Below are 25,544 nucleotides of genomic sequence, written 5' to 3' on the forward strand. Positions count from 1 at the left end.
GTACAATCTTCTTTTATTATTCTTGAACCAAGTGTTTGCAATGATTCAGTTATGCTCTGTACAAAAGTCTACCAGGCGACTTCCTCTTTCATTCCTTACCCCCACTTCATATTCACCTACTACTTTCCCTTCTCTTCCTTTTCCTAGTATCGAATTCCAGTCCCCATGACTATTAAATTGTGTCTTCCTTAGCTATTTGAATAATTTCTTGTAACTCATAATACATTTCTTCAATCTCTTCATCATCTGCTGACCTAGTTGCATATAAACTTATATTACTGTAGTAAGCGTGGGCTTCGTGTCTGTCTTGGCTATGATAATGCGTTCATTATGCTGTTCGTTGTAGCTTATCTGCGTTCCTGTTTTTTTATTCGTTATTAGACCTTCTTGCACTACGCCTCTTTGACTTTGTATTTACAATCCTGTATTCACCTGACCAGAAGTCCTGTTCCTCCAGCCACCAAACCTCTAATTCCCACTATATCCAAATTTAAACCATCCATTTCCTTTCTTAAATTTTCTGGCCTACCTGGTCGGTTAAGGGATCTGACATTCCACGCTCCGACCCGTAAAACGCCAATTTTCCTTCTCCTGATAATGAAGTCCTCCTGAGTAGCCTCCGCTCGAAGATCCGAATGGAGGACTATTTTACCTCCGGAATATTTAACCCGATAGGATGCCATCATCATTTAACCATACCCCCGAAGCTGCATGCCCTCGGGAAAAATTACGGCTGTAGTTTCCCCTTGCTTTCATCCATTCGCAGTTCCAGCACAGCAATGCTGTGTTGGTTGATGTTACAATCCATTCGCAGTTCCAGCACAGCAATGCTATGTTGGTTGATGTTACAAGGCCAGTTCAGTCAATCATCCAGACTGTTGCCCCTGCAACTACTGAAAAGGCTGCTGCCCCCCTTCAGGAACCACACGTTTGTCTGGCCTCTCAACAGATACCCCTCCATTGTGGTTGCACCTACGATACGGCTATCTGCATCGCTGAGGCATGCAAACCTCCCTGCCAACGGCAAGGTCAATGGTTCATAGGGAAGGATCTGCCAAATACGGAATTCTTGTAAAACCGAAATTTTACTGTCTTAGGGTACCCAAAGAAGGTGACCAATTTAAATTGTTAGGTTGAGGATAGAATGAAGGTTCGATGTCTTGTGCAGAAACTGAATGGTACCATCTCCACTGTAGGAATGACCTGCACTGCTTCTGACAGAAGGTTTGCTAACTTTAATCACTTTCAGTTTATAGTGTTTTATTTTGGGACAACCTTATATACTAACCATAAATATTGTTAGCCCAGAAAAGGGTGGTCAGACTGTTATGCGAACTTCGCTGAGGTGTCTCGGAATTGTAGCTCTGTCATCCCTTTGCATGTATTGCAACACAGGATCGTTACTGACAATTTTGACTCATTTAGAGGAAAGTGCAACTGCACAAATCGATATGCACTACTCAGTATAATTCATGTTCAGGAGGCTTGTAGCAGAACTAAGAAATTGGAGTGAGATGCCACAAGTATTCAGATGTTTCCTTGTGGCACACTACTTCTGTTATGTATAATAGTTTCCCGCAGATTTGGAAAACATTTTTTCTGTAATGTTATTGATTCGTATTGAAACGTAACAGCTCAATCTTCATAAGATTTCGAAGCTAATTTGTACTGCATTATTAACTGTTATGCCAATAGGTAGTAAATTCGCCTTCTGAGGTCTGTGTCGTAAATTTCTTATGGCTTGTCATTTCGAACAATCGACTATCAAAAGAGATACCAAATACACTGTAATTACAATGTTTGAAACCTGTAGGTAGCTGACTACTGTCAGCTACCTATGCTACTGGCTAACATAACAACATCTAATTACCTCACAATTACTGTAATTCATAAAACTAAACCAAATTAATAATGTAAAGAAAGTGCTTATTTGGACTGCTGTATTATATACTGAATTTCAGCTCACACTGAAAAAGAATGTAGTCGTATTTGAATCAGGAAACGTGGTTGTAATGCTTGGGATAATGTACGGAAGTTTCGATATAATTAACAAAAAGTAATTAACATTGTTTATTCGTTTCATTTCATCATTTCCCCATGAAAACAAGAGGTACGTAATCGTCTTTGTATCACATTCCATGCATCTTAATTGTAGCCACCGGATGGTAACATTTTTTGTAGTTATCAACAGCTGTAATTGTAAGAAGCGAACAATACAGCAGTTGTTAGCAACATTATATAGGACCCACGAGAATTGGTATGGGAGAGGGGGGAAGGGGAGGTAGCAGTATTACGTAAAATCTTAAGCTGCATTTTGTGACGTAATAAATTGCGTGCCTGAAACAATAACTGACTTTTCACGTCATTTGAGAAATATGGTGTTCTCCGGGCGGTTTTCACTTAAGAAACTTAAAGAAAAATCAGCTGCAGCGAAGCAACGAAATGAAGATAAATTCTGGTCACCTTTTGGTAACAAACTGAGTTACATCGCATTTAATTTCGATGACATTTATTTCAGTTACAATTGACCAAATTAATATTTCGTGAAGACGTTTACTTTGAATTATTAATGTTGACAACATTCTTCCTCCATAAGGTGATTACACCGCAGTATAATGCCTCAACGCTTTTTCATCTTTTATTCAATCTTTAATCCTTTTGTTCATAAATTTTGTAATGAGAGCTCCCTCTATGACCGTGTAACTCTGGATTGCATGCTCTTACTGAACTAGACATATAAATCCTACGGAACCAGACAAATAAATGAATGGAACAAATAAATAGTTCCAGAAGTTTGGTTCAAAAATGGCTCTGAGCACTATGGGACTTAACATCTATGGTCATCAGTCCCCTAGAACTACTTAAACCTAACTAACCTAAGGACATCACACAACACCCAGTCATCACGACGCAGAAAAAATCCCTGACCCAGCCGGGAATCGAACCCGGGAACCCGGGCGCGAGAAGCGAGAACGCTACCGCACGACCACGAGCTGCGGACACCCAGAAGTTTCCTCTGCCACACACCTTAATTTGGCTTGTAGAGTATAGGAGTAAATGGAGATACAAAATGCACCACTGAACCTGGAAAAATTAACAAATACGAGTAGTTAACGCAGTTCTGTAAGGAGCGTTGCAGACAATAGCTGCAGAGGACGAAGAAGGTTGAAGTATCGGTCCGTGAGAATTTATTTTGAGACAGTCATGCACAGAGCAGGTATATGAAATAGTATAAAACAGTGGGAAGTGTTGAAAGACGAATCTGAAACATACCGCCTCCAAAAAAGTGAAGCACCCGTAGATTGGGAACGGAACAAAATGACGCAGTGCCGGTTGAGTGGGTATGTGATGCAATTGCAGTGCTTATTGGTGGAGTGAGATTTACAAACAACATACACTCCTGGAAATTGAAATATGAACACCGTGAATTCATTGTCCCAGGAAGGGGAAACTTTATTGACACATTCCTGGGGTCAGATACATCACATGATCACACTGACAGAACCACAGGCACATAGACACAGGCAACAGAGCATGCACAATGTCGGCACTAGTACAGTGTATATCCACCTTTCGCAGCAATGCAGGCTGCTATTCTCCCATGGAGACGATCGTAGAGATGCTGGATGTAGTCCTGTGGAACGGCTTGCCATGCCATTTCCACCTGGCGCCTCAGTTGGACCAGCGGTCGTGCTGGACGTGCAGACCGCGTGAGACGACGCTTCATCCAGTCCCAAACATGCTCAATGGGGGACAGATCCGGAGATCTTGCTGGCCAGGGTAGTTGACTTACACCTTCTAGAGCACGTTGGGTGGCACGGGATACATGCGGACGTGCATTGTCCTGTCGGAACAGCAAGTTCCCTTGCCGGTCTAGGAATGTTAGAACGATGGGTTCGATGACGGTTTGGATGTACCGTGCACTATTCAGTGTCCCCTCGACGATCACCAGTGGTGTACGGCCAGTGTAGGAGATCGCTCCCCACACCATGATGCCGGGTGTTGGCCCTGTGTGCCTCGGTCGTATGCAGTCCTGATTGTGGCGCTCACCTGCACGGCGCCAAACACGCATACGACCATCATTGGCACCAAGGCAGAAGCGACTCTCATCGCTGAAGACGACACGTCTCCATTCGTCCCTCCATTCACGCCTGTCGCGACACCACTGGAGGCGGGCTGCACGATGTTGAGGCGTGAGCGGAAGACGGCCTAACGGTGTGCGGGACCGTAGCCCAGCTTCATGGAGACGGTTGCGAATGGTCCTCGCCGATACCCCAGGAGCAACAGTGTCCCTAATTTGCTGGGAAGTGGCGGTGCGGTCCCCTACGGCACTGCGTAGGATCCTACGGTCTTGGCGTGCATCCGTGCGTCGCTGCGGTCCGGTCCCAGGTCGACGGGCACGTGCACCTTCCGCCGACCACTGGCGACAACATTGATGTACTGTGGAGACCTCACGCCCCACGTGTTCAGCAATTCGGCGGTACGTCCACCCGGCCTCCCGCATGCCCACTATACGCCCTCGCTCAAAGTCTGTCAGCTGCACATACGGTTCACGTCCACGCTGTCGCGGCATGCTACCAGTGTTAAAGACTGCGATGGAGCTCCGTATGCCACTGCAAACTGGCTGACACTGACGGCGGCGGTGCACAAATGCTGCGCAGCTAGCGCCATTCGACGGCCAACATCGCGGTCCCTGGTGTGTCCGCTGTGCCGTGCGTGTGATCATTGCTTGTACAGCCCTCTCGCAGTGTCCGGAGCAAGTATGGTGGGTCTGACACACCGGTGTCAATGTGTTCTTTTTTCCATTTCCAGGAGTGTATTAGTGTGAGCCCACTTATCACAATGACGATACGCCCTCTCTGACCTGGATGCATGCGCTGATACTGTAGGGAAGGGTGCCACAAAGTCGTCGTATCCTCTACTGCGTTATGTCCGGCACCATAAAGTCACAGTGGACGCACTTAAGCATCAGCCATACCCAAGGGTTCGGTATTAGGTCCTATACTCTCTTCATTGTACGTAAATGATGTGTCGTCAGTTTTGTCACACTGCAGATACCACATATACGCTGATGACTACAGTCGTATCTCATTGCAAGAGTAATAAACATGAAGTCACCTATCGAGAATCTCAATAGTGACCTGTGAGCACTATCTAAATGGGTTCAGGATATAGGGCTAAAGCTCAACCCATTCGAAACGCAAGCGGTACTGGTTGGTAATTTTAGGCTAATTAGCCCGAAATACCGGGAATCTCTACCACCTTTTACTTTAAGTTGGACAAGTATCAACTTCTCTCCTTCAGTAAAGGAGACAGAAGTAGTAATAGGTGAAAATCTAGACTGGATTTAGCATGTAACTACAGCGTGAAAGAAGGCATCACCGACTCCAAAAATATGAAATGCTCTTTCCTCTTCATCATAAAAAGAAACTTGTTCATACACCTATCCTTACAATTATTTGGATTGCAGCGATATTACCTTGCAAGGCGTTTCTCAGGAAAACTCACGGCACCTGGAACTGGCTATGAATACTATGTTCGTAATATTTGTGATGTTCGACTCTTTCACCGTAGTCTGCACAGCTGTCATGGGAGCGCGCAGACAAACGCAGAGGTTTCCATACCTCCTGTCTTCTCTACTGTCTTATCAATGACCACAGTCCCCCACATCTCTCCTCGACCTTAACGCTCTTATCTCAACAACACGGTAGAAACATCCGTGCCCATCACAGCCTGTCCCACTCCACCGTTCAGCCACTTTCTCGACGTACTTCTCGGTAGCAAGAAGCCGACTCCGGAATAACCTCCAACATTATATTAGAGAACGGGATAACATCTCCAGCTTCAAGTTTATGACATATCTCCTACAGTAACAGTAAGGATTACCATTGGCTTCGTACGCACCTTGTACATCCTTCCTTCCAACCATATCTTCCTCATTTCCCAGCTTTCTTAACTGCTGCAGTCTTCATAAAATTCCTTTTCCCAGAACTCACCACGTCAAAAGGCATCTATTTTTTACATCTATAAATTCTTTTTACATCCGCCACTACAATAATAATAATTATTATTATTATGTTGTTGTGGTCTTCAGTCCAGAGACCGGTTTGATGCAGCTCTCCATGCTACTCTATCCTGTGCAAGCTTCTTCATCTCCCAGTACCTACTGCAACCTAAATCCTTCTGAATCTGCTTAGTGTATCCATCTCTTGGTCTCCCTATACGATTTTTAACCTCCACGCTGCCCTCTAATACTAAATTGGTGATCCCTTGATGCCTCAGAACATGTCCTACCAAGCGATCTCTTCTTCTAGTCAATTTGTGCCACAAATTTCTCTTCTCCCCAATTCTATTCAATACCTCCTCATTAGTTATGTTATTTACCCATCTAATCTTCAGCATCCTTCTGTAGCACCACATTTCGTAATCTTCTATTCTCTTCTTGTCCAAACTATTTATCATTTATTATTATTATTTATCACTATTAGTGGCAGCAGTACAAGTTCTGCTAGTATTAACTTCATTAGTTCAATTATTTATGCACATTGTCGCTTGAAATGCACAAATCATTTTAATACTATTTGTCATAGTAAAATCGTTTTTAGGTAACTTTCTTAGGTAACAGTGGTGTGACAAAGGTACTCTGTACGCGACGCCATGGTCCGTTGTAAGAGAAGACCTAATGGCTCTAATGAGATCAGATTCAATAAATAAAATAATATAAAAATAAAGATACCCACAACTGTTATAGCTTCTCGTTGATTCCCTGGATAATAGCACTGGGGCAGATTTGACGTCCAAACTAATCCAACCCAGGTTCTATCTGGAACGTCCAAACTAGTCCAATTCAAGTTCTATCTGAGACAGAACGTCCAAACTAGTCCAACTCAAGTTCTATCTGAGACAGAGCAGGAGAATTTGCTGCCCTCTGGAGTCCCACTGCGTCGCATATACTGTGCGGAAGAGCATTGCCCTGTTGATAAATGGTACCATAGTACAATGTGATGGCAGTCAACACATTAGGACACTGGATGTCAGTGACGTACCATTGTGATGTCCGAAACCTCGATCACCATCACCCGTCACATGGAGAATACGTGGTGGCTTCCAGAATGAGATTTTCACTCTGCAGCGGAGTGTGCGCTGATATGAAACTTCCTGGTAGATTAAAACTGTGTGCCCGACCGTGACTCGAACTCGGGACCTTTTCCTTTCGCGGGCAAGTGCTCTACCATCTGAGCTACCGAAGCACGACTCACGCCCGGTACTCACAGCTTTACTTCTGCCAGTATTTCGTCTCCTACCTTCCAAACTACCAAGGTTCGCAGGAGAACTCGGTGGGGCACACAGTTTTAACGTGGTGGCTCACCACACCATACACACTGCCAGGACTGACACCGCTGTGTCTCTCCAAAACACTGGAATGTTCGTACTTCCACTCGCCGCCATAACGGCCGACGATGATCGACTGGGGTAGTGCAGAACTGCAAGTCACCGCAAAACACAATACGACCCTATGATAAGCAATCCGGTCATGGCACCGATCCCAATGTAGCCATTTGTGTTGTTGTGCCAATAGCAGCCTCGTAGTTTGTTGTCGAGCTAACATTTTCACACACAAACGTTTTATTCATATCTTATAGAAACTAGCAGTACGGAAATAGACAGCCTTTCAAAACACGCCGCTAGCGCGCAACCAAATAATTTACAGCAATGCAGCAGTTAAAAAATTTCCTTTAAAAACGGCAAGCCGGCCGCGGTGGTCTCGTGGTTATAGACGCGCAGTCCAGAGCCGCGCGGCTGCTACGGTCGCAGGTTCGAATCCTGCCTCGGGCATGGATGTGTGTGATGTCCTTAGGTTAGTTAGGTTTAAGTAGTTCTAAGTTCTAGGGGACTGATGACCACAGCTGTTAAGTCCCATAGTGCTCAGAGCCATTTGAACCAAAAACGGCAATCCAGTCATTTATAGCAATACAACAGTTTAAAATTTCTTTTTTTTAAAAAAAACACAGAAGCTAATAGTACGACAATAACAGCCTTTCAAAACACGCCGCTAACGGCAATCAAGTAATTTATAGCAATACCACAGTTTAAAAAAATTTTAAAGAACATTAGTAAACAGGCTACTAAAGTAAATACCGAAATTTGTTAATAACGTACGGTGAGGTAGTGAAGCTACCAACACTGCTATTAAGAAAAAAATCAAAGGTCTCAGCAAACACCCGATTACTGGCAATAAAGGAATGGAGGAATTTAAAAAGTTTTTAAACATAAGTGTCCCGGAATATCATTAGAACATAACAAACATGACGGACGTGTAAGACGGCCACGAATCACCCACTCAGGGGTGATCAGGCTAGGCAGAATACTGACCAATTTAAATACGCCCGTAAACACAATTGCCACTCTCAGGCTGGTCACTGCACCGACTTTTAGCCAGCGAAAACTTGTAATAAGATGGCTTAACTTGCTGACAGAATTACAGCTAACCTCGTGCAAGGAAACATTACACCACACAGTCCTGAATGAGCGACCACATGATCAACCAAAAAGAAGCATGAATTTACTCATAACTCACGACAGAATAGCGAAACAATTAAACTGCCAAAACTACACCTCCCATCGGACAGTAACAAGAGGAGGAGGAAAGATCAAACGGTTCAAATGGCTCCGAGCACTATGGGACTCGACTTCTTGGCTAACCTTTCCCGACACATTGTGGAGGTTAAACCTTGGTCTCAACATCAGAAACATAAACCCACGTCTCATCACCAGTTATGATTTTCTTAAGCAACATCTCGTTCTCATTTGCGTGATGCAAATACTCTTCACACACAGCGAGGCGAAGGTCTTTCTGGTCTCGGCTCACGAGCCATGGGTCGAACTTGGTGGCAACACGATGCATCCAAGTGCTGTGTCAGGATTTTATCGCATGATCCACAGACATCTCACATTCTTCTGCAATCACTTGGATTGTCAGTCTTCGATAGGCACGCACAATTTCGTTGGCGTTCTTGACATGAACATCGTTGCTAGACGTCGAAGGGCATCCTGAACGAGGGTCATCTTTAACTTCCGTCCGGCCATTTTTAAACTCTGTGAACCATTCGTAACACCGAGGACGTCTTAAGCACTGATCACGGTAGGCCTCCACCTTCTCGTGCAGTCCATCATGTGGCCACTGTCACAATGGAATGCTCCATGTATCTCGATACTGCACAATTCGGCCGTCCTTCCCAATGAGGACCCACGAGAAGAGCTTTTCCAACTATGTTAAGTGTTCGCAGTGACCACACAACATCTAACGCTGTTCGTGACTATTAGATACCCTAAACTTCCTGATAACAACACTAAGCGCCAACAGCACTAGTGCTCTATGGTGGCCGTTGTACCCGTCGTATAGAACTGCAACAGTAATCGTTTACATACCATCCGCTGGAATGTACGTGTACGAAGTTACCTTGACATCTGCCGATGTCTTCTGGACGCTTCACTTTTTCGTCAGGCATTGTAGTTTGCACGAAGGTGTGTTTATGATGGAGATGTCTCCCAGCGCTTGGAAAAATGGGGTTTACACTTAGAGCTGTAAAGACTGCAGGTATGTCCTCGTTTAGTCTAGGTTACATCGTTGTCTCTCCTCCTCCTTTCAACGTGTGGCTCCCTCTAATCCCGTTATCCGACAAGGAACCTGTTGAGTGCCAGGCAGCAAACAGCCAATGATATTTAAGGCATTCGACACCCCACGTATCGCATACCATGCATGCACAGTATTGGCTGCTAATGATAACGGGGGCGGAACTAGAGGTGAGCAGAGCATGAGGATACGGAATGTACTTGAACTGCTTATTCGACGAGTGACTCACAACAGTGCAAACATTCCATTATACACTATGTGATCAAAAGTATCCGAACACCTGGCTGAAAACGACTTACAAGTTCGTGTCGCGCTCCATCGGTAATGCTGGAATTCAATATGGTGTTGGCTTAGCCTTTATGACAGCTTCCACTCTCGCAGGCGTACGTTCAATCGGGTGTTGGAAGGTTTCTTGGGGAATGGCAGCCCATTCTTCACGGTGTGCAGGCACTGAGGAGAGGTGTCTGTGTCGGTCGGTGAGGCCTGACAACAAGTCGGCGTTCCAAAACATCTCAAAAGTGTGCTGTAGGATTCAGGTCAGGACTCTGTGCAGGCCAGTCCATTACAGGGATTTTACTGTCGTGTAATCACTCCGTCTCAAGCCGCGCACTATGAACAGGTGCTCTATCGTGTTCAAAGATGCAATCGCCATCCCCGAACTGCTCTTCAACAGTGGGCAGCTAGAAGGTGCTTAAAACATCAATATAGGCCTCTCCTGTGATAGTGCCACGCAAAACAACAAGGGGTGCAAGCCCCCTCCATGAAAAACACGACCACACCATAACACCACCACCTCCGAATTTTACTGTTGGTAGTACACACGCTGGCAGATGAAGTTCACAGGGCATTCGTCATACCCGCACCCTGCCATCGGATCGCCACATTGTGTACCGTGATCCGTCACGCCGCACAACGTTTTTCCACTGTTCAATCGTCCAATGTTTACGCTCCTTACACCAAGCGAGGCGTCGTTTGGCTCGACCATGAAATCCAAGTTTTCTCATCTCCCTGCTAACTGTCATAGTACTTGCAGTCCATCCTGAAGCAGTTTGGAATTCGTTTGTGAGGGCCTGGATAGATGTCTGTCTATTACACATTACGATCTTCTTCAACTGCCGGCGGTCTCTGTCAGTCAACAGACAAGGTCGGCCTGTACGCTATTGTGCTGTGTGTTCCACTTCACTATCGCATCGGAACAGTGGACCTAGGGATGTTCAGGAGTGTGGAAATCTCTCGTACAGACGTATGACACCCAATGCCCTGACCACCTTCGAAGTCCGTGAGTTCCCGATTCCGCTCTGTCTAATGAGTACTGAAGGCCTTGATATGGAGTATCTGCCAATGGACCTAATATGAAAAACGTATGTTCTGCGGGTGTCCGGATCCTTTTGATCACATAGTGTATCTACAACAACAGCTGCCGCAGTTGACATTTCGTCGAAAAGGAACCCAAGGAATTTCGCAGAGCGAGAAAGAAGTGGCAGATGAAATATTAGCGTTCCTGCAAGATGAGTCAGTGGAATGTGTGGTGTTGTATACGCTCGGCTGAGCAGACAATGTACCTGAGTACAATGATGACGATACGTGCTTAACACGCGAAACTGAAATAGTAAATCGCAGTCGTTGTCCAAGTAGTGGGTACTAACCATAATTACGTACGTGGAAGGGCATCCGCAGCATAATAAAAAAAAATAATTATGAACAGATTTCCAATATGTCTGCAGCAATATGACCATGCAGTGCAAAGAAAACGTGTGGATACCGGAGGAAGGACAAGGCACACTTCTTACAAGAACTGGTGTTTGCGCGTTTCAAAGATGCTCGAGACAGTTCACAGGATATGGATCATAGTGACCTAATACGTTAAGCACATCAAACTGAGCGCGACATACACCACAATAATTTAAAGAGAATCAGTGCATGGTTGCATAACTTCAAACAGTGCCACAGAATTGGAAGACATAAGATAACGAAATTTCAAACAAAACGTCAACTTGGCGACGCACAGTAAATCGCGGAATCGGCCCGAAAATTGTAGATAAGATAAACTTAACCCATCGTTCGGCAAGGAGTTCGTTTCCAGCTCCGACCAATCGATATTAGAAGAGAAAATGCAGGTGAAAGGAAGTCTTGAAATTAGAGGTACCGAGACAGTTGTATCAAGGTAAACTAACATCAGTGCCTTAACGCATTCGTATACAATTATGCCAACTCTTAATCTGGGTGGTAAATTGGCTGGAAAGTTATTCATTTGCAAGAAGTTGGAGGTGCTCTGCCCCCTACGATTCGTTCTCGTGAGTGTGATCTTATAAGGACAGTGTGGAATGCTATGTTTACTTCACAGCAAGCAAGAGTGGGGAAAAGTGTGAAAGGGAGCTACAACCATGGTATGAGCACTGCTTTTGGCCAACAGCTGATCAAAATATCTTGTTTTCGCTTCATCGCTGGCCGGAGCGTAAAGCTTATATTCCTTTAGAGCAAACTATGCGTCCTGAGAAACGTGTGACATTGTAGTTCATACCACGTGAAAGGACAAATTAAGCCTCTGAATGTTTGTTTTTTACGTGCCTATAAAACATATTATCGCACTACCTGCAGGTACGCCTTAAAAGATAACCAGTTTCACGATAAGCTCCATGACAGACTGTTCCGCATTCGGTTTCAAGCGGTCACATTCCATCAGTTCTGACCATCCAGTTACACCAATAAGATCCTGTATGCATTCTTTAAGAGTGGATACCTAGCTGAACATTCCTCATGGCTTATATCTCCCAAAGAGTTCGCATTCGATGTACCTGGTGCGGACCTTTTTGGTTGCTGTGGTACGCCATTTCTCGTTCGGTGTTCGTGTTGCAAGTTAATGGTTTGCTCTGAAGATTTCTTGAATGTCGACGATGTCTTTTTTGACTAGTGGAATACACACATCCCATTGATGGTTGATCTCTGTGCCTCCCAGAAACTCATTTTCCGTTGACATTCTGATGCACATGGTGAGTCATTAGCAGCTAATATTTTTCCTGACACAACTGTTAACACTTTGCCGTCCGGCGACACCACAGTGGTGTCGTGTGCATAGTATCGCTCAGTGGCTGGTGACGGCACTTTAGTATCTTTTTCATTCTGTTGGTGTTTTGTTTGGGTAACAATAAGTGGCAGACGAAAGAGACGATACGATTATTTGCGATGAACGCGAGGACGCCTTGTCTGACGTTCCGGACGACTTGGCCGATTGGGAAGAATATATTGGATATCAAGAAAATGTAAGTGATGCAGAATCGTCTTGAAATACATCCAAGAAGAATTCGGCGAACGCTACTGTTGCCAACTGATTAGGATAAATGAGACGAAGAAGACAAACTATGATTTACTGAGGACCAATAATAAATTTGAAGGATCTTCGCGTACACACATATTTCCCGAAGATACGCAGAGCATCGTAGATATCGTATATATTGGGAACGATCTATTTGAATATATTTGCAACGAAAGCAACAAGTGTTAGTCAAAATTGCAATAGAAGGAAACCGGATAAAAAATGCCAAATTTTTCGACGTTACGGGACCCGAACTTAGAAAATGGTTTGGGCTTGCTGTCCTTATGTGATTTGTAAAAAAAAAGCAAGGATCGATGATTACTGGTCAACTAATCCGTTGATAGACACACCGATATTTCGCAAAACGATGACCCGCAACCGATTCAGGCAAATATTATCACTTTTACATTTTTCTGACAACAACAATAAACCGGATAATGCAGACCAGCTTTTCAAAGTGCAATTCGTAATTGATTATTTTTCCAAAAAAATTAAAGAAACGTTTAATCTAAGTCAAAACATCTCAACTGATGAAAGAATGATACCGTGGCGTGGACAGCTAAATTTTAAAGTTTACAATGCGTCGAAAATTACGAAATATGGCATACTCATTCGGATGCTGTACGGGATACATTTCCTCATTCAAGATATATTCCGGCGCTGGACTACCTTTAGCAAAAACTGTGATGGAACTCTTGACACCTTCTTATGGAAAGTGGCATCACCTGTAAGTGGATAAAAATTATAACAGTGTAGAACTTGCAGAGAAGTCACTTGAAAAGAAAATTCGAGTTTGTGGAACGATACGGCGAAATAGAGGATTTCCGGAAAAATTAAAGCGCGCAAAAGTCAATGTGTTTGAAGCTAGTCATCAACGGAAAGGTGACAAGCGGCCGGCGACAAGCCGAGTACTCGGAATTAGCGCTGCCGGTGCCAAGCGAATAAATTTGTACGAGACGTGCGGACGGCAAAGTGTTAATACAACACTTTCAAACGAACCTTACTAAAGACTATATTGGTTAAAAACAGTTTTGGTTGCAATTTTATTTTTTGTATTTTTCAACGACGCGTTTCGCCTTATTTAGGCATCTTCAGGTTATCTTTTCTAGATGGACGCGAGAGGCACCAAGATCTGCATAACGCGTTGCCGTTCACAGGAGCGAGTAACAGAGTAAGATGGGGGCTCAGGTAGTAAGAATTATGATTACTAAAATTGCGAGCAAGACTGTTTTTAACCAATACTGTTAAGCACTGGTTTGCTGTATGCCACATATGGACTGGAAGAATTTACTAAATACTGTACTTGTGACATCGGACTCAAGGGGTTCCTTGTGAATGGCCTGTCTTTTGTTTTGAGTCTTTCCCAACGTATCTCTGTTTTCTCTCCGAGAAGGCAATTCGTTGTTTCGAAAGCTACAATAGTTTTCTTGTAATTTTACACTTATTTGTCATTACTGAGAACTTTATTTCGTGAAGGCATGGCCACTCCTTGACAATTTTATAATACTGCCGGACTTCCCTTGTTGCGCAGTCAACGTACGTTTCTGTTGACAGAGCCCATGCCTGACACGGTCCGCACGTCCAGCTATGCTGCGAACCCCCGCCTGCTGATCCCCACCAACCTGCGCTGCCCTGAAGCGGACAGGGACGCCGTGGCAGAGGAGATTCGGCGCTTCTACTTCGGTGACAGCGACATCGGACCCGACACGCGGATGGATCTCTGTACCGTGAGTAACCTCATAAGTGACCAAAATTAGTATTGTATTATTTGCAAATCTGTGTACGTGTGTGGGCTTCGACTGAAGACGCGGCAACGCGGTGCCTTCTCGCTCGTTTTGTCCCTGGGTTTGCACAACGTCGATTATTAATCTGATTTAAGTCTATAGTACACATCATGTCTCAATGTGGTAGTGCATTTTAAAAAGCTCTCAACGATGGCATTTATTGTACCTTGCCTCACACCGCTCAATTTCCCTGCATTTATTCATTTCTGTTTATCTTATTGATATTGCTGAAGTTCCTCATATATTGTGTTTATACTGATAATTATTTCTTTTAATTGATTTGTGAATCACTCTCCATGTTTTATGCGTCCTGAAGTAGCCTTGTGAAGTAATTTTACTTTTTCATTGGTTCCGTTTATTAATGTAAAGTGTTATGTAGGCTTGCTGTTCCAGATTTGTGTTAAAGTTTTGCCCTCTTTACTTCAAGTTTATACTTTTAACATTGTATTTGTAGACTCTTGTACTGCAAGGAAGCAAGGGAGAGTATGTTGTTATGGGTGGCTGGTACCCTCTTTCTAAGACACAAATGCACACGTGGATTAATACGGTTCATTATTAACACGAATTGTAAACATTGCTTAACTTGAATGGAGTCCATGTGTTGTGGTACAAGCTCATCAGTAATAGTCCTCTTGCAGACTGATCTAATCGCGTATTCAGTACTAGTAAAGTACAATTCTGATTGAGGTAAACTAGTCCCACTATATTCGCTAATCTGGTCGCTATGTACTGTCGTAACTTGTGATGAACTAAACTTGTTCTGCGAGTAATCTGTCACGCCAGGCTGGATGATGCAGTGAGAGACTGAGTGGGGCCCTCCGGTCAGCGGCGGTGGCCTAAATACATGCTGTCGAGAGGGCGTTGGCAGCGTGTTGCTTGCGAGTCTGTCTTTGACCTCTCTTGTGATAGGCGCGCTTGATCCTGCGCATACTAATCGATCTTCGCGCTACGTCTTTGCCGACTGGTATGCTGGCGACAGCTTATGCTGGCCCAGTATAACCTTCACACTGTCAAACATGTGACTTACTGTATATTTACGCTTCAGTCTAGATGTGTAACTTCTTTTCCAATGTCGTTTACAAACATTGTAACTTCTTTGCCGACAATAGTTAGTAAATGTCTGAAGATGGCCTTGTAACCCGAAAACTGGTTAACACAATAAAAGTAGTTCTGTAGAACAAAAGCAGACAAGCACTTTTCATTTATTATAATCTTGCTCCATCAAGAACAGATGGAAGATTCAGTTAACATGTTAAGAGGTGGTAATAACCGTCAAAAAAATTTTAAAAAGTTTAATAAACATGGGTTCGGAAACACATACTCACTTAGGTCTGTACACTTGTCGATAGTGGTTGAAGACGCTTGTTTGTGAATATGTCCACTTTTGTGAGAGACAAGGCAAGGTCAAGGTAATAAACACTGTACAGGTAGATTCGTTGCCTCAGCGATCTGTAAACAGGATACACTACTTAACATGTCGCTCTGCAGTCTAGTGTACACATCAGTCTCAACATTGGGTAGTCTGCGGGCAGCTTTTTTGTTTGCGTTGTGTTGAAGGTACTCTAGCTGTAGTCTCATTAGCGTGAGTTACTGTGCAGTACATTACATGCAATACAAGGTTTGTACAGTAATGTCATAACTACTTACAAAAATTACTGAATTGTTATATTTAATGTTGTTGTGATAGTTATAGCGTCCTGTATATGAGTGGTTCAGTACATATTTTTGGCCTTCCATATACTACAAACAGAAGTGTATTACTCCACACATGACACATGATATGGCGATATGATTTTGTGGTACGAGTTAGCAAATCCAAGGAGCGTGGGAGCCCCTATCCTCTGTGCAGAAAAATATCCACGTCGCAGAGTACCATCGGACAAGCTATTCGGCCGACTTTTGGAAATTTGGAAATTTGTGGGAAGTTCTATGGGACCAAACTGCTGAGGTCATCGGTCCCTAGGCTTATACATTACTTAATCTGACTTACGCTAAGGACAACACACACACATACCCATGCCCGAGGGAGGACTCGAACCTCCGACTAGGGGAGCCGCCCGAACCGTGACAAGGCGCCTAAGACCGCGCAGCTACCCCGCGCAGCTCGATAACTTTTCCAGCGTCTTAGAGACACAGTTCCCTAGCACCCCACAATGGAACAGTGGAACGCATTAGACAGTCCGCACACTACAGGAGGAGGAACCTGTGTCACATTTGCTGGACAAAACACATGAAACTAGTGTGCAGCGAATGGAAGCCGCAGAAGGCGTGAGTTAACCTCTGGCGAGGTTTTCAAGGAAAATAGGGAAACACAATTGTGTTTGTTTTAAGGAAGCGGGTCTTTTTTATTGTGTTATCTTTAATGAAAGGTTGACTAACGTCCTAGAATAAATAAATATGCTTTATTGAACCCTTTTTATTGGGAGATACAGAAAGTTTGGTTTCTGCATTAAACAATCACTGGGGTCTCTTTGGTACAAGCAAATAATGAAATTGCGGTTGCTTTACATCAAACCTCTGAAGATCCAAGAAGGTAATCAAACTTAATCATCTGCAAATCCGGAGGATAGCATGTTTTCGTGGTCCCAGTCCTAGTCATCCCTTCCTTTTCTGAGTACATGCGGAATTGAAAGGTAGAATAGATCAGGAACTGGTGGAACAAATTAATAACTTCCTTTATGTGAAGCATTGGCTTTGCTGCACTAGCCTGGACAGCTATGTAATTTCGGAGGCTTAGCAGAAATGCCTGCAAATCTGTTTTGTTAGGTTTGAGAACAATCAGAGACAAGGGTGTTGTCAGGGGTGCCCCAGGGAATGTGATAGGGCGGCTGTTGTTATATATATATATATATATATATATATATATATATATATATATATATATATAAATAATTTGGCAGACGGCGTGGGCAGCAATATACGGTTGTTTGCTTATGATGCTGTGGTGTATGGTACGGTGTCAAAGTAGAGTGGATATATGAAAATACAAGACTACGTAGACAAAATTTCTAGTTGGTGTGATTAATGGCAGCTAGCTCTACATGTGGGAAAATGTGAGTTAATGCGGATGGGTAGGAAGACCAAACTTGTAATGAAAGGATACATTATTAGCAGTATCCTGCTTGAAACATTTAAGTCGTTTAAATGTATGGGCGTAACGTTGCAAAGCGATATGAAATGGAAGGAACATGTGAGAACTTTGGTAGGGAAGTCGAATGGTCGACTTCCGTTTATTGCGAGAATGTTAGGAAAATGTGGTTCATATGTAAAGGAGACCGCACACAGGACGCTGGTGAGACCTATTCTTGAGTGTTGCTCGAGTGTTTGGAATCCGTACCAGGTCGGACTGAAGGAAGACATCGAAGCAGTTCATAGGAGGGCGGCCAGATTCGAACAACACGTAAATGTTACTTAGATGCTTCGGGTACTCAAATGGCAATACCCGGAGGGGAAGCAATGTTCCTTTCGAGGAATACTATTGAGAGAATTGCAGAGTACTGGCATTTGAGGCTGACTACCTAACAATTCTACTGTCGCCAGCATACATTGTGCTTAAGGTCCACGAAGACACGATACGAAATATTAGAGCTCATCCGGAGGCATATGGACATTCGTTCCTCCCTTGTTCCATTTGCGAGTGGAACAGGAAAGGAAATGACTATTAACGGTACAGGGTACCCTCCGCCACACAACGTACGCTGCCTTCCGAGGTAAGTATGTAGATATATTAGAATCGCGTTATACTTTTCTGTATGGTACCCATTGTAATGCATACGGATTTAGCCCTTGAAGAATTTAATTTTTTGCATTTGTGATATCTTCGCGCTCTCTTCCAAAACAGTTTAGTAGTGTTTGTAGTGATCCGATAGGCTTACAAAACCCAGGAACTTGGCAGTCACGTCTCGAACTACGAAAGTTTTAGACTTCCAGCAGCCACCTACGAGGTCCATCTACGTCTGAGGCGTGAAGATGTTTGTCCTCTTTTTGGCTTTAATATAACAAGTTACACGAACTCCAAACTTTAAGTTTCAATCATAATAATATTTTGTACCTGCATCATTTGAACTCTGGCACTAAATCAGAGGCATAACTTGGAACCATGACTATCCAAAAGTGATAATGATGGAAGCTGAATAATTGAATTAAAATGTGTGCCGCAGCCGGTACTTCAACCCAAGTCTCCTTGCTTACTAGGCATGAATGCCGACAATTTTTTTTCTTCGGTGTTCGTTGCATTTGGTCTAGGCGGACATCCGTTCAAGTTGATCGTTGATTCGTTAACTCAGTTTTTTTTCTTTTTATCACAGAGAGCCACCGCCTCTCTGATCGAACACGCTGAGCTACTGTGCCGGCATAAGGGATGGGGATGAAATGATGATGAGGACAACACAACACCCAGTCCCTGAGCGGAGAAAATCTCCTGTCCCAGCTGGGAATCAAACCGGGCCCCTTGCCGTGGCATTCTGCCGCGCTGACCATCAACTAACGGGGGCGGATTACTATTAGACCACCACAGTACGTGCAGCAATCTAACCGATCAGCAATGTGAATAATAGTGCTGCTGTGGTCTATTGGTCACCATTCCTGCCTCAAATGCAAGGGGATCCGCGTTCGGATCCCATCGCTGGAACAAATTTTAATTCATTTATTCAACTTCCATCATTATCATAGATAAAGATGAGACTAAAATGTCTCGAGGAAAATTTAATTATAAGATCTATAGAACAATGGTTTTTCACTTGGATCAGTATGGTAGGATGTATTTCTCAAAGTAAGAGCAATTCTAAAGTGGAAGATTGAGACATTCGTACAGAAAAGTGTGGTTTCTGCAAATGGATCAACTTGGTACGAAAATTTATGTTGCCTCCCATGCGACAATATGAAAAGCTGTAATAAAGCAAAATTATCGCTTGGATCAGTACGGTTCTACTGTTCTCAACTGCAATATCCATATCATTTTTAGCACATCTGGGCTCTTAAGCCAGAACATCCGCGTAACAGATTGTTGTTGTCAGAAGTATGCTGCAGCTTTATTGTTTTCGTCAAAAAATTCATTTAGCGACGAGGTGAGATTCGTAAGAGATGTCACTGTGAACTTTCATAACCAGGATGTGTGAGCTGATGAAAATCCCTACGCAGTTGCAGAAAGGGGCCATCAATACCTTTTCTCCATCAATGCTTGGGCGGGCGTTCTTGGAGATAAATTACTGGGGTCATATATCCTACCACAAAGATTAAAAGCGGCTCATTAGCATCAATTTCCTGTTAACGTATTGCCTGTCTTGTTGGAGGATGTGCCATGTCAGGAAAGTCTACAGATGTGGTGTACGCACAATTGCGCACCAGCACTTTTCCTCCGTAATGTTCGTGAACATGTGACGCCGACATTGCAAGACCTCTGGATTGCTCGGTGAGACCCCACAGCTTGGCCTCACCGTTCCCCAGCCTCCAATCCCCTAGATTTTTGGTTTTGGGAACACGAAGGCATTCGTCTACGTCACCCCAGTCAACGACAACCAGACATTACAGGATCGCGTCTTGAACGCATGCCAACACTTACAGCAGCCAAGTGTATTTCAAAGTGTGCGCGATTCCTTACGCCGAAGGGCAAAGGGATGCACTGCCATCCACCGACTTGCCGTCGAGCACCTCCTATAGCAAGCGTCACGAATGGACTTCGCGATTAACCCTTCCTATGAATAAGTGTACAGGTTACAGAGAGTATGTGTTGTAGCACTCATATGTGTCTTTTTCATGTTTTGATGTAGAAGGTCTATCAAAAAGAATCATCCGATTTTAAAAAATCATAACTGTTTTATTATTTGAGATGTGTGAGCGAACTCTAGAGTTTTAGATGGTTCCCGCTCGGTAGCAGCAGTGGGCGCCCACTTCAGTTCTAGTAAACATGGTGTCGAGACACCGTGAAAGCGTTTTATGTTCTACATTTTGTGCAGTGCGGGTCAGTAGTAACTGTTCAGCGTGACTTTCGTACTAGGTATGGTGTGGATCCTCCTACAGCACAGAACATGAACAATTCCGAGAAACAGGTTGTTTGTGTGAAGGCAAATTGCCGGGCCATCCCCTAGTGTCTGACACAGACGTCGAACGCAACTGCCACAGTTTCCAAAGAGTCCGCAGAAATCCGCCGTGCAGCTCGACAGCTCAACATGCCACCGATGTCTGTTTGGGGTGTGTTACGTCGACATTTACACATGAAACTATACAAAATTCACCTACTGCAAGCTCTTCCCGGAGGTGACAAACAACAACATGTGAAGTTCTGTAGCTTCGTTCTTGGCAAGATGGAGGATGACAGTTTTCTTCCACACTTAGTGTTTAGTGACGAGGCAACATTCTGTTTAATGGAAAGGTGAATAGTCATAATGTGAGAATATGGGGTACGGAACAGTCACATTAAGTTATACAGTATGAGAGGGACACTCTAAAATTTAATAAGTCTTGTGCAGTATCACGGTAAAAGATATATGGTCCATTTTTCTTTTCCGAGAACACTGTTACATGAAGCACCTATCTCGATATGTTTGAACTTTTCTCCCACAGCTGGAGACTGATTCGAACTACTTCATTTACAAACAGGATGTGACACTACCACACTGTCATCCGGAAGTGCGGGAATTTTTAAATCAACGGATCACTGAACGATGGACCAGTAGCACTGGACCAAATGATTCAGCCTTACATTATTGGCCTCCAAGTTTACTGGACCCGACAATGTGTGTGGTTACTTCTTGTGGGGTCTATAAATACTCTGTTTATGTACCTCTGTTACCACCAACAATGAATGAACTGAGACATTGCGTAACAGCAGCTGTGGAAGCTGTAACTCAAGACATGCTCGCTGAAGTGTGGGAACAATTTGAAATCCACATTCACGTATACCGCGCACCTCAAGGGAGGCGTATAGAACATCTATGAAAAGGTATGAAAAAAAACTTTTTTAGTTTGCTGTTCATCAAAAAACAAAATTCGTTGTACGTTTTTATTAGTTTCAGAAATATATACGTGCCAAATCGGATGATTGTTTTCGACAGACCCTGTATTCATTCACCTCTCGCAATACTGGACACTTCCGTTTCCAGGTACTATGAACAATTGTCCATACGTCAGAAAGTATGCATTCTCGGCCCCGTGTTTATTGGACGTTTGTTTCTTGTTTTGGTGGGTATTACCAAATCTTAAAATATTCGATACTGCTTTCTTAACACGCTGTATATTTTTGAAGCATGTAGACAGTTGCTGCACATCGTTATATTTGACCATTCCCTTGATGTTAAGTAAGAACTATTCAGTTTAGTCAGTCTGGCCTGTTGCAAGAAGCAATTAATATCAGTCTGGAGTGAACACAAGGCAGTGACTGACGTTTTCCAGATTGTCAAAAAACTTGCGGCTGACACAACACTGGCACCCGTAGGCTCCGTCCCGTCCGGGCCGGTGTTTTGTCGTCGCCACTGCTCATGCAACCTCCCTTCGCCTGCTGCGTTCCCTGCTCGGTGTCACTGGCTGGCGGCACGGCACTCAACAATTGATAACCTGATATGCATCCACTTGCAGCCCTAATTCTATCACTCAGCAAAAGTTTTAAATGCAGCCTTTCACTATGAAACGTCCCCTTAGAAAAATTAATGAATTACTGTGCTGGTAAACCCCTTACGTTATTTGATCTTCAAACAGCTGAGCAAAACTGAACGCACTCAGACATTTCTCTCTTTACTTATTCTGATCATCACTAAACTGACACACAATATTTTTAGCGCAACGTAATCTGACTTTCAATAATCCCTACAAAAGACTGGCCCTGACTAACAATAACCTATACCTTTCATGAATCACTTACCTCACAAAAATCTTCGTTACTCGAACTACTGCAATACAGCGAGCGCCAATGCTGCCAGCTAAATAAAAGATTCTAACTACTGAAGGCACTAACTACTGATGGGAATAGTTAGCAAATGAAAGATGATGATAGAGAACAAACAATGTATTTACGTTAATAGTGTGAAAAAGGCGTAATATATGTATCAGTTCATGACATCCAGTCTTACAAATTTACTCTCTCTGATGGACACACGTCCAGATCATCCGCTGTCAAAACTCCGCCATCTCACTCCCCACTTCCACCACTGCTGGCGGCTCACCTCCAACTGCGCAACGCTATGCGCTGTTCACATCCAACTGCCCACTACAATAGAGAATTTTTCAACAATGCCAACCAGCCACAGACTGCACACAACACAGCCAGTGATTTTCATACAAAGCGCTATGTGGCTTTACCAATATAAAAACCTAAACAGCCTACTTACAACTATAACGTTTTTTTTTTTTTTTTTTTTTTTTACTTTATTGTGATTTTAATACCTGAACAATCAGGTAGGCTGGCAGCGGCATACAGCGCCGCTCTTCAGCCAGATGATACACAAAGAGAAGAAACACTGAAAAGACACATAAGTTACAGAACGGTGGGTAATAAAACAGTAGACACATAAAGACAAACACGAAGCCGTTCACACTCGACGATAATCCACACTGCAAACTGTTGATACGACGCACAAACACTGAAGAAGACGATGGCACTGGTGAACGATGTAGCGTAACGGTGAAACACTGAACACTAAACATGACGGCACACACGAAACACTGATGGCGGTGATCTCCGGCGCGCGAATGTCCACTGAGCGTGTGCAAGTCTACAACTATCACATTGTAATCAAACATTGTACTGGGGAACAAAAACGTGCACGTGCAGGAATATACATCGGTAAGTCCCGTTACGGACTTCTAGGAATTGTAGACGGGAGTCATAATTTCAGTAGGAACCCATGGCGGAAACGTCATCCTACGACGTCACAGTGCGTCAAAGTTATAGTCACCAGCGCCTGTACATGCCGCCCAGAAAGTAATTGTTGTGTACATAGTTCCGCATAGTCAGCGCGTACACAACTTTCCCACTAGAGCGTGCCCCACTAAGCACAACAGCGCAGGCGCAGCGCTCGTCCGTCTCCGCACTATGAGATGGTGCTGCCTTAGAGATGGACCAAATTCTTCTTCCGCTGATCCACGTATTAATATGTAACGCAGCCAATGCGATTGCTGCTAACGTAGAACCTTTTCTCCTCGCGGATCAAACTCACGCAGTGATACCTGAATGAGCGAGGTATTATAACGAGTGTACAGGCCTCCGATTAGTCAGTCTGCATCAGTCTGAATTGGTCTGCAGCAGTCTATAGTTATGTTTCAGTCTGTGCCTAATAAGATTACCATATTCCTGTACATAGCCATGAAGATAAATGACTAGACACTTCATCAAGTATCAGAGATATGTGAGAATAAGATTAACGTGCCAAGACCAAAGGAACTTCAGATTGTCAATTGTAAATAGCATCCAGAATGAAGTTAAGTAATTCTATGCTAGTTATTATTTTAATAAATGTGTGTGAAAATTAATCAAGTTCTGTTTAAAGTTGTTCACCGTCAATCTGCTACTCTAAGCGTGCAAGTGGCATTTCTATCGTCTGACCTAATGGCAGAGGATAAACACACCACCATAAGACCACGAGACATATTGCTGACACTCGCCTACTTCGTTAGAGCGACAAGTCAAATAATCTGATGGTGTGTGTACCGAAGGTCTTACAGTACGCACCCTACAGTAATGCACTGCAATTTTTTGCTCAGCCGAAAACTATGCTACGAATGCGAAACGTTACGTGCGTATTATTTGAAATCTACTGAGCGCGCCAAGTTTCCATCACTTCCGACAGATAGCGTAGCTGCGGGACAGTTCAAAATGGAGTCTGTAGGTGATGTACTTTACAAGCAAAGTGCCGTCATTGAACTTCTCACTACAGAGAAAGGAACTGTGAGAATATACACAAACGCTTATGAAAAGTCTATGGAGCATTTGCTGACGACAGACGTACACGTATTCGCTGGGCAAGGAGGGGGAGGTCATGAGAAGGCGGTTCGGCGGAGCTCCGCGATTTGCAGCTGTCGGGGAGACCATCCACGGCTGTCACACCTGACATGTTGCAGCGAGCCGATGTAGTCATTCGTAGCGTGACCAGATGCGGTTGTTTAAAAAGCGGGACAAACTGCTTCAAAAAGGAGGACAAAGGAAGAAAAAAGAGGACACATCAAACGGGTCAAATCCAGATGAGGATACCACCGTCAGCTTTGGACAAGTAATGTGATTGCCGGGAATTACCAGTATAACTAGTAGTTAATTGTTACTGGTGGTCAGGTGGTGATTACCAGAGCAATATTTTTTTTATTTTAAATTAAAAACATTGATTGTGGTGTCAGTATGGCATCAATTGTTTTTATATATACGCGTAGTTTTAAGATTTAAAAAAGACGGCTGCCTAAACGCCACTCCTGATTGGCTTCTTTCATGTGATTTGTCCAAAGCTGACGAGTGGTATCCTCATCTGCAGTATTCCCCATCAAACATAGATTCAGTTTTAATAAATGAGTTTATTATTTATAGGCATTACATACATACATTCCTTAACAATTATTGATACTTCTCGAGGGAACCAATTTTTTGCAGAAGTTTAGGCTTACATAACAGATAATTGTAAGATGACACATACAAAAATTCTTTGAAATTATATTGTACCATCAACAGACCTTTCACTGATTCAAGGTTTAATCTATTCCTCTCACAATGTGGTAATTAGAGAAAACATTCTTTTGGAATTATGCCGTGAAATACTGAAAAAGTATTCAGCAACTCTGAGTGACAGTCAACTGACATACTTTCACAAAAACATCTTTACCCGTTTTTTACTACAAG

At 43.5% G+C, this 25,544-nt stretch overlaps 1 protein-coding gene across 1 annotated transcript in view; it reads left to right on the top strand.

The window, feature by feature from the left end:
* The window catches only part of LOC124551111 (esterase FE4-like), a 182,445-nt gene that overhangs the window by 81,769 nt on the left and 75,132 nt on the right, over positions 1-25,544 (top strand). Inside the window, exon 7 of the mRNA XM_047126050.1 lies at positions 14,502-14,674. Coding sequence (XP_046982006.1) covers positions 14,502-14,674 — 173 coding nt within the window. The remainder of the gene's footprint in view (positions 1-14,501; positions 14,675-25,544) is intronic.

This window comes from Schistocerca americana, chromosome 9, assembly GCF_021461395.2.
Source record: "Schistocerca americana isolate TAMUIC-IGC-003095 chromosome 9, iqSchAmer2.1, whole genome shotgun sequence".
In the NCBI taxonomy this organism is placed as follows: Eukaryota; Metazoa; Arthropoda; class Insecta; order Orthoptera; family Acrididae; genus Schistocerca; species Schistocerca americana.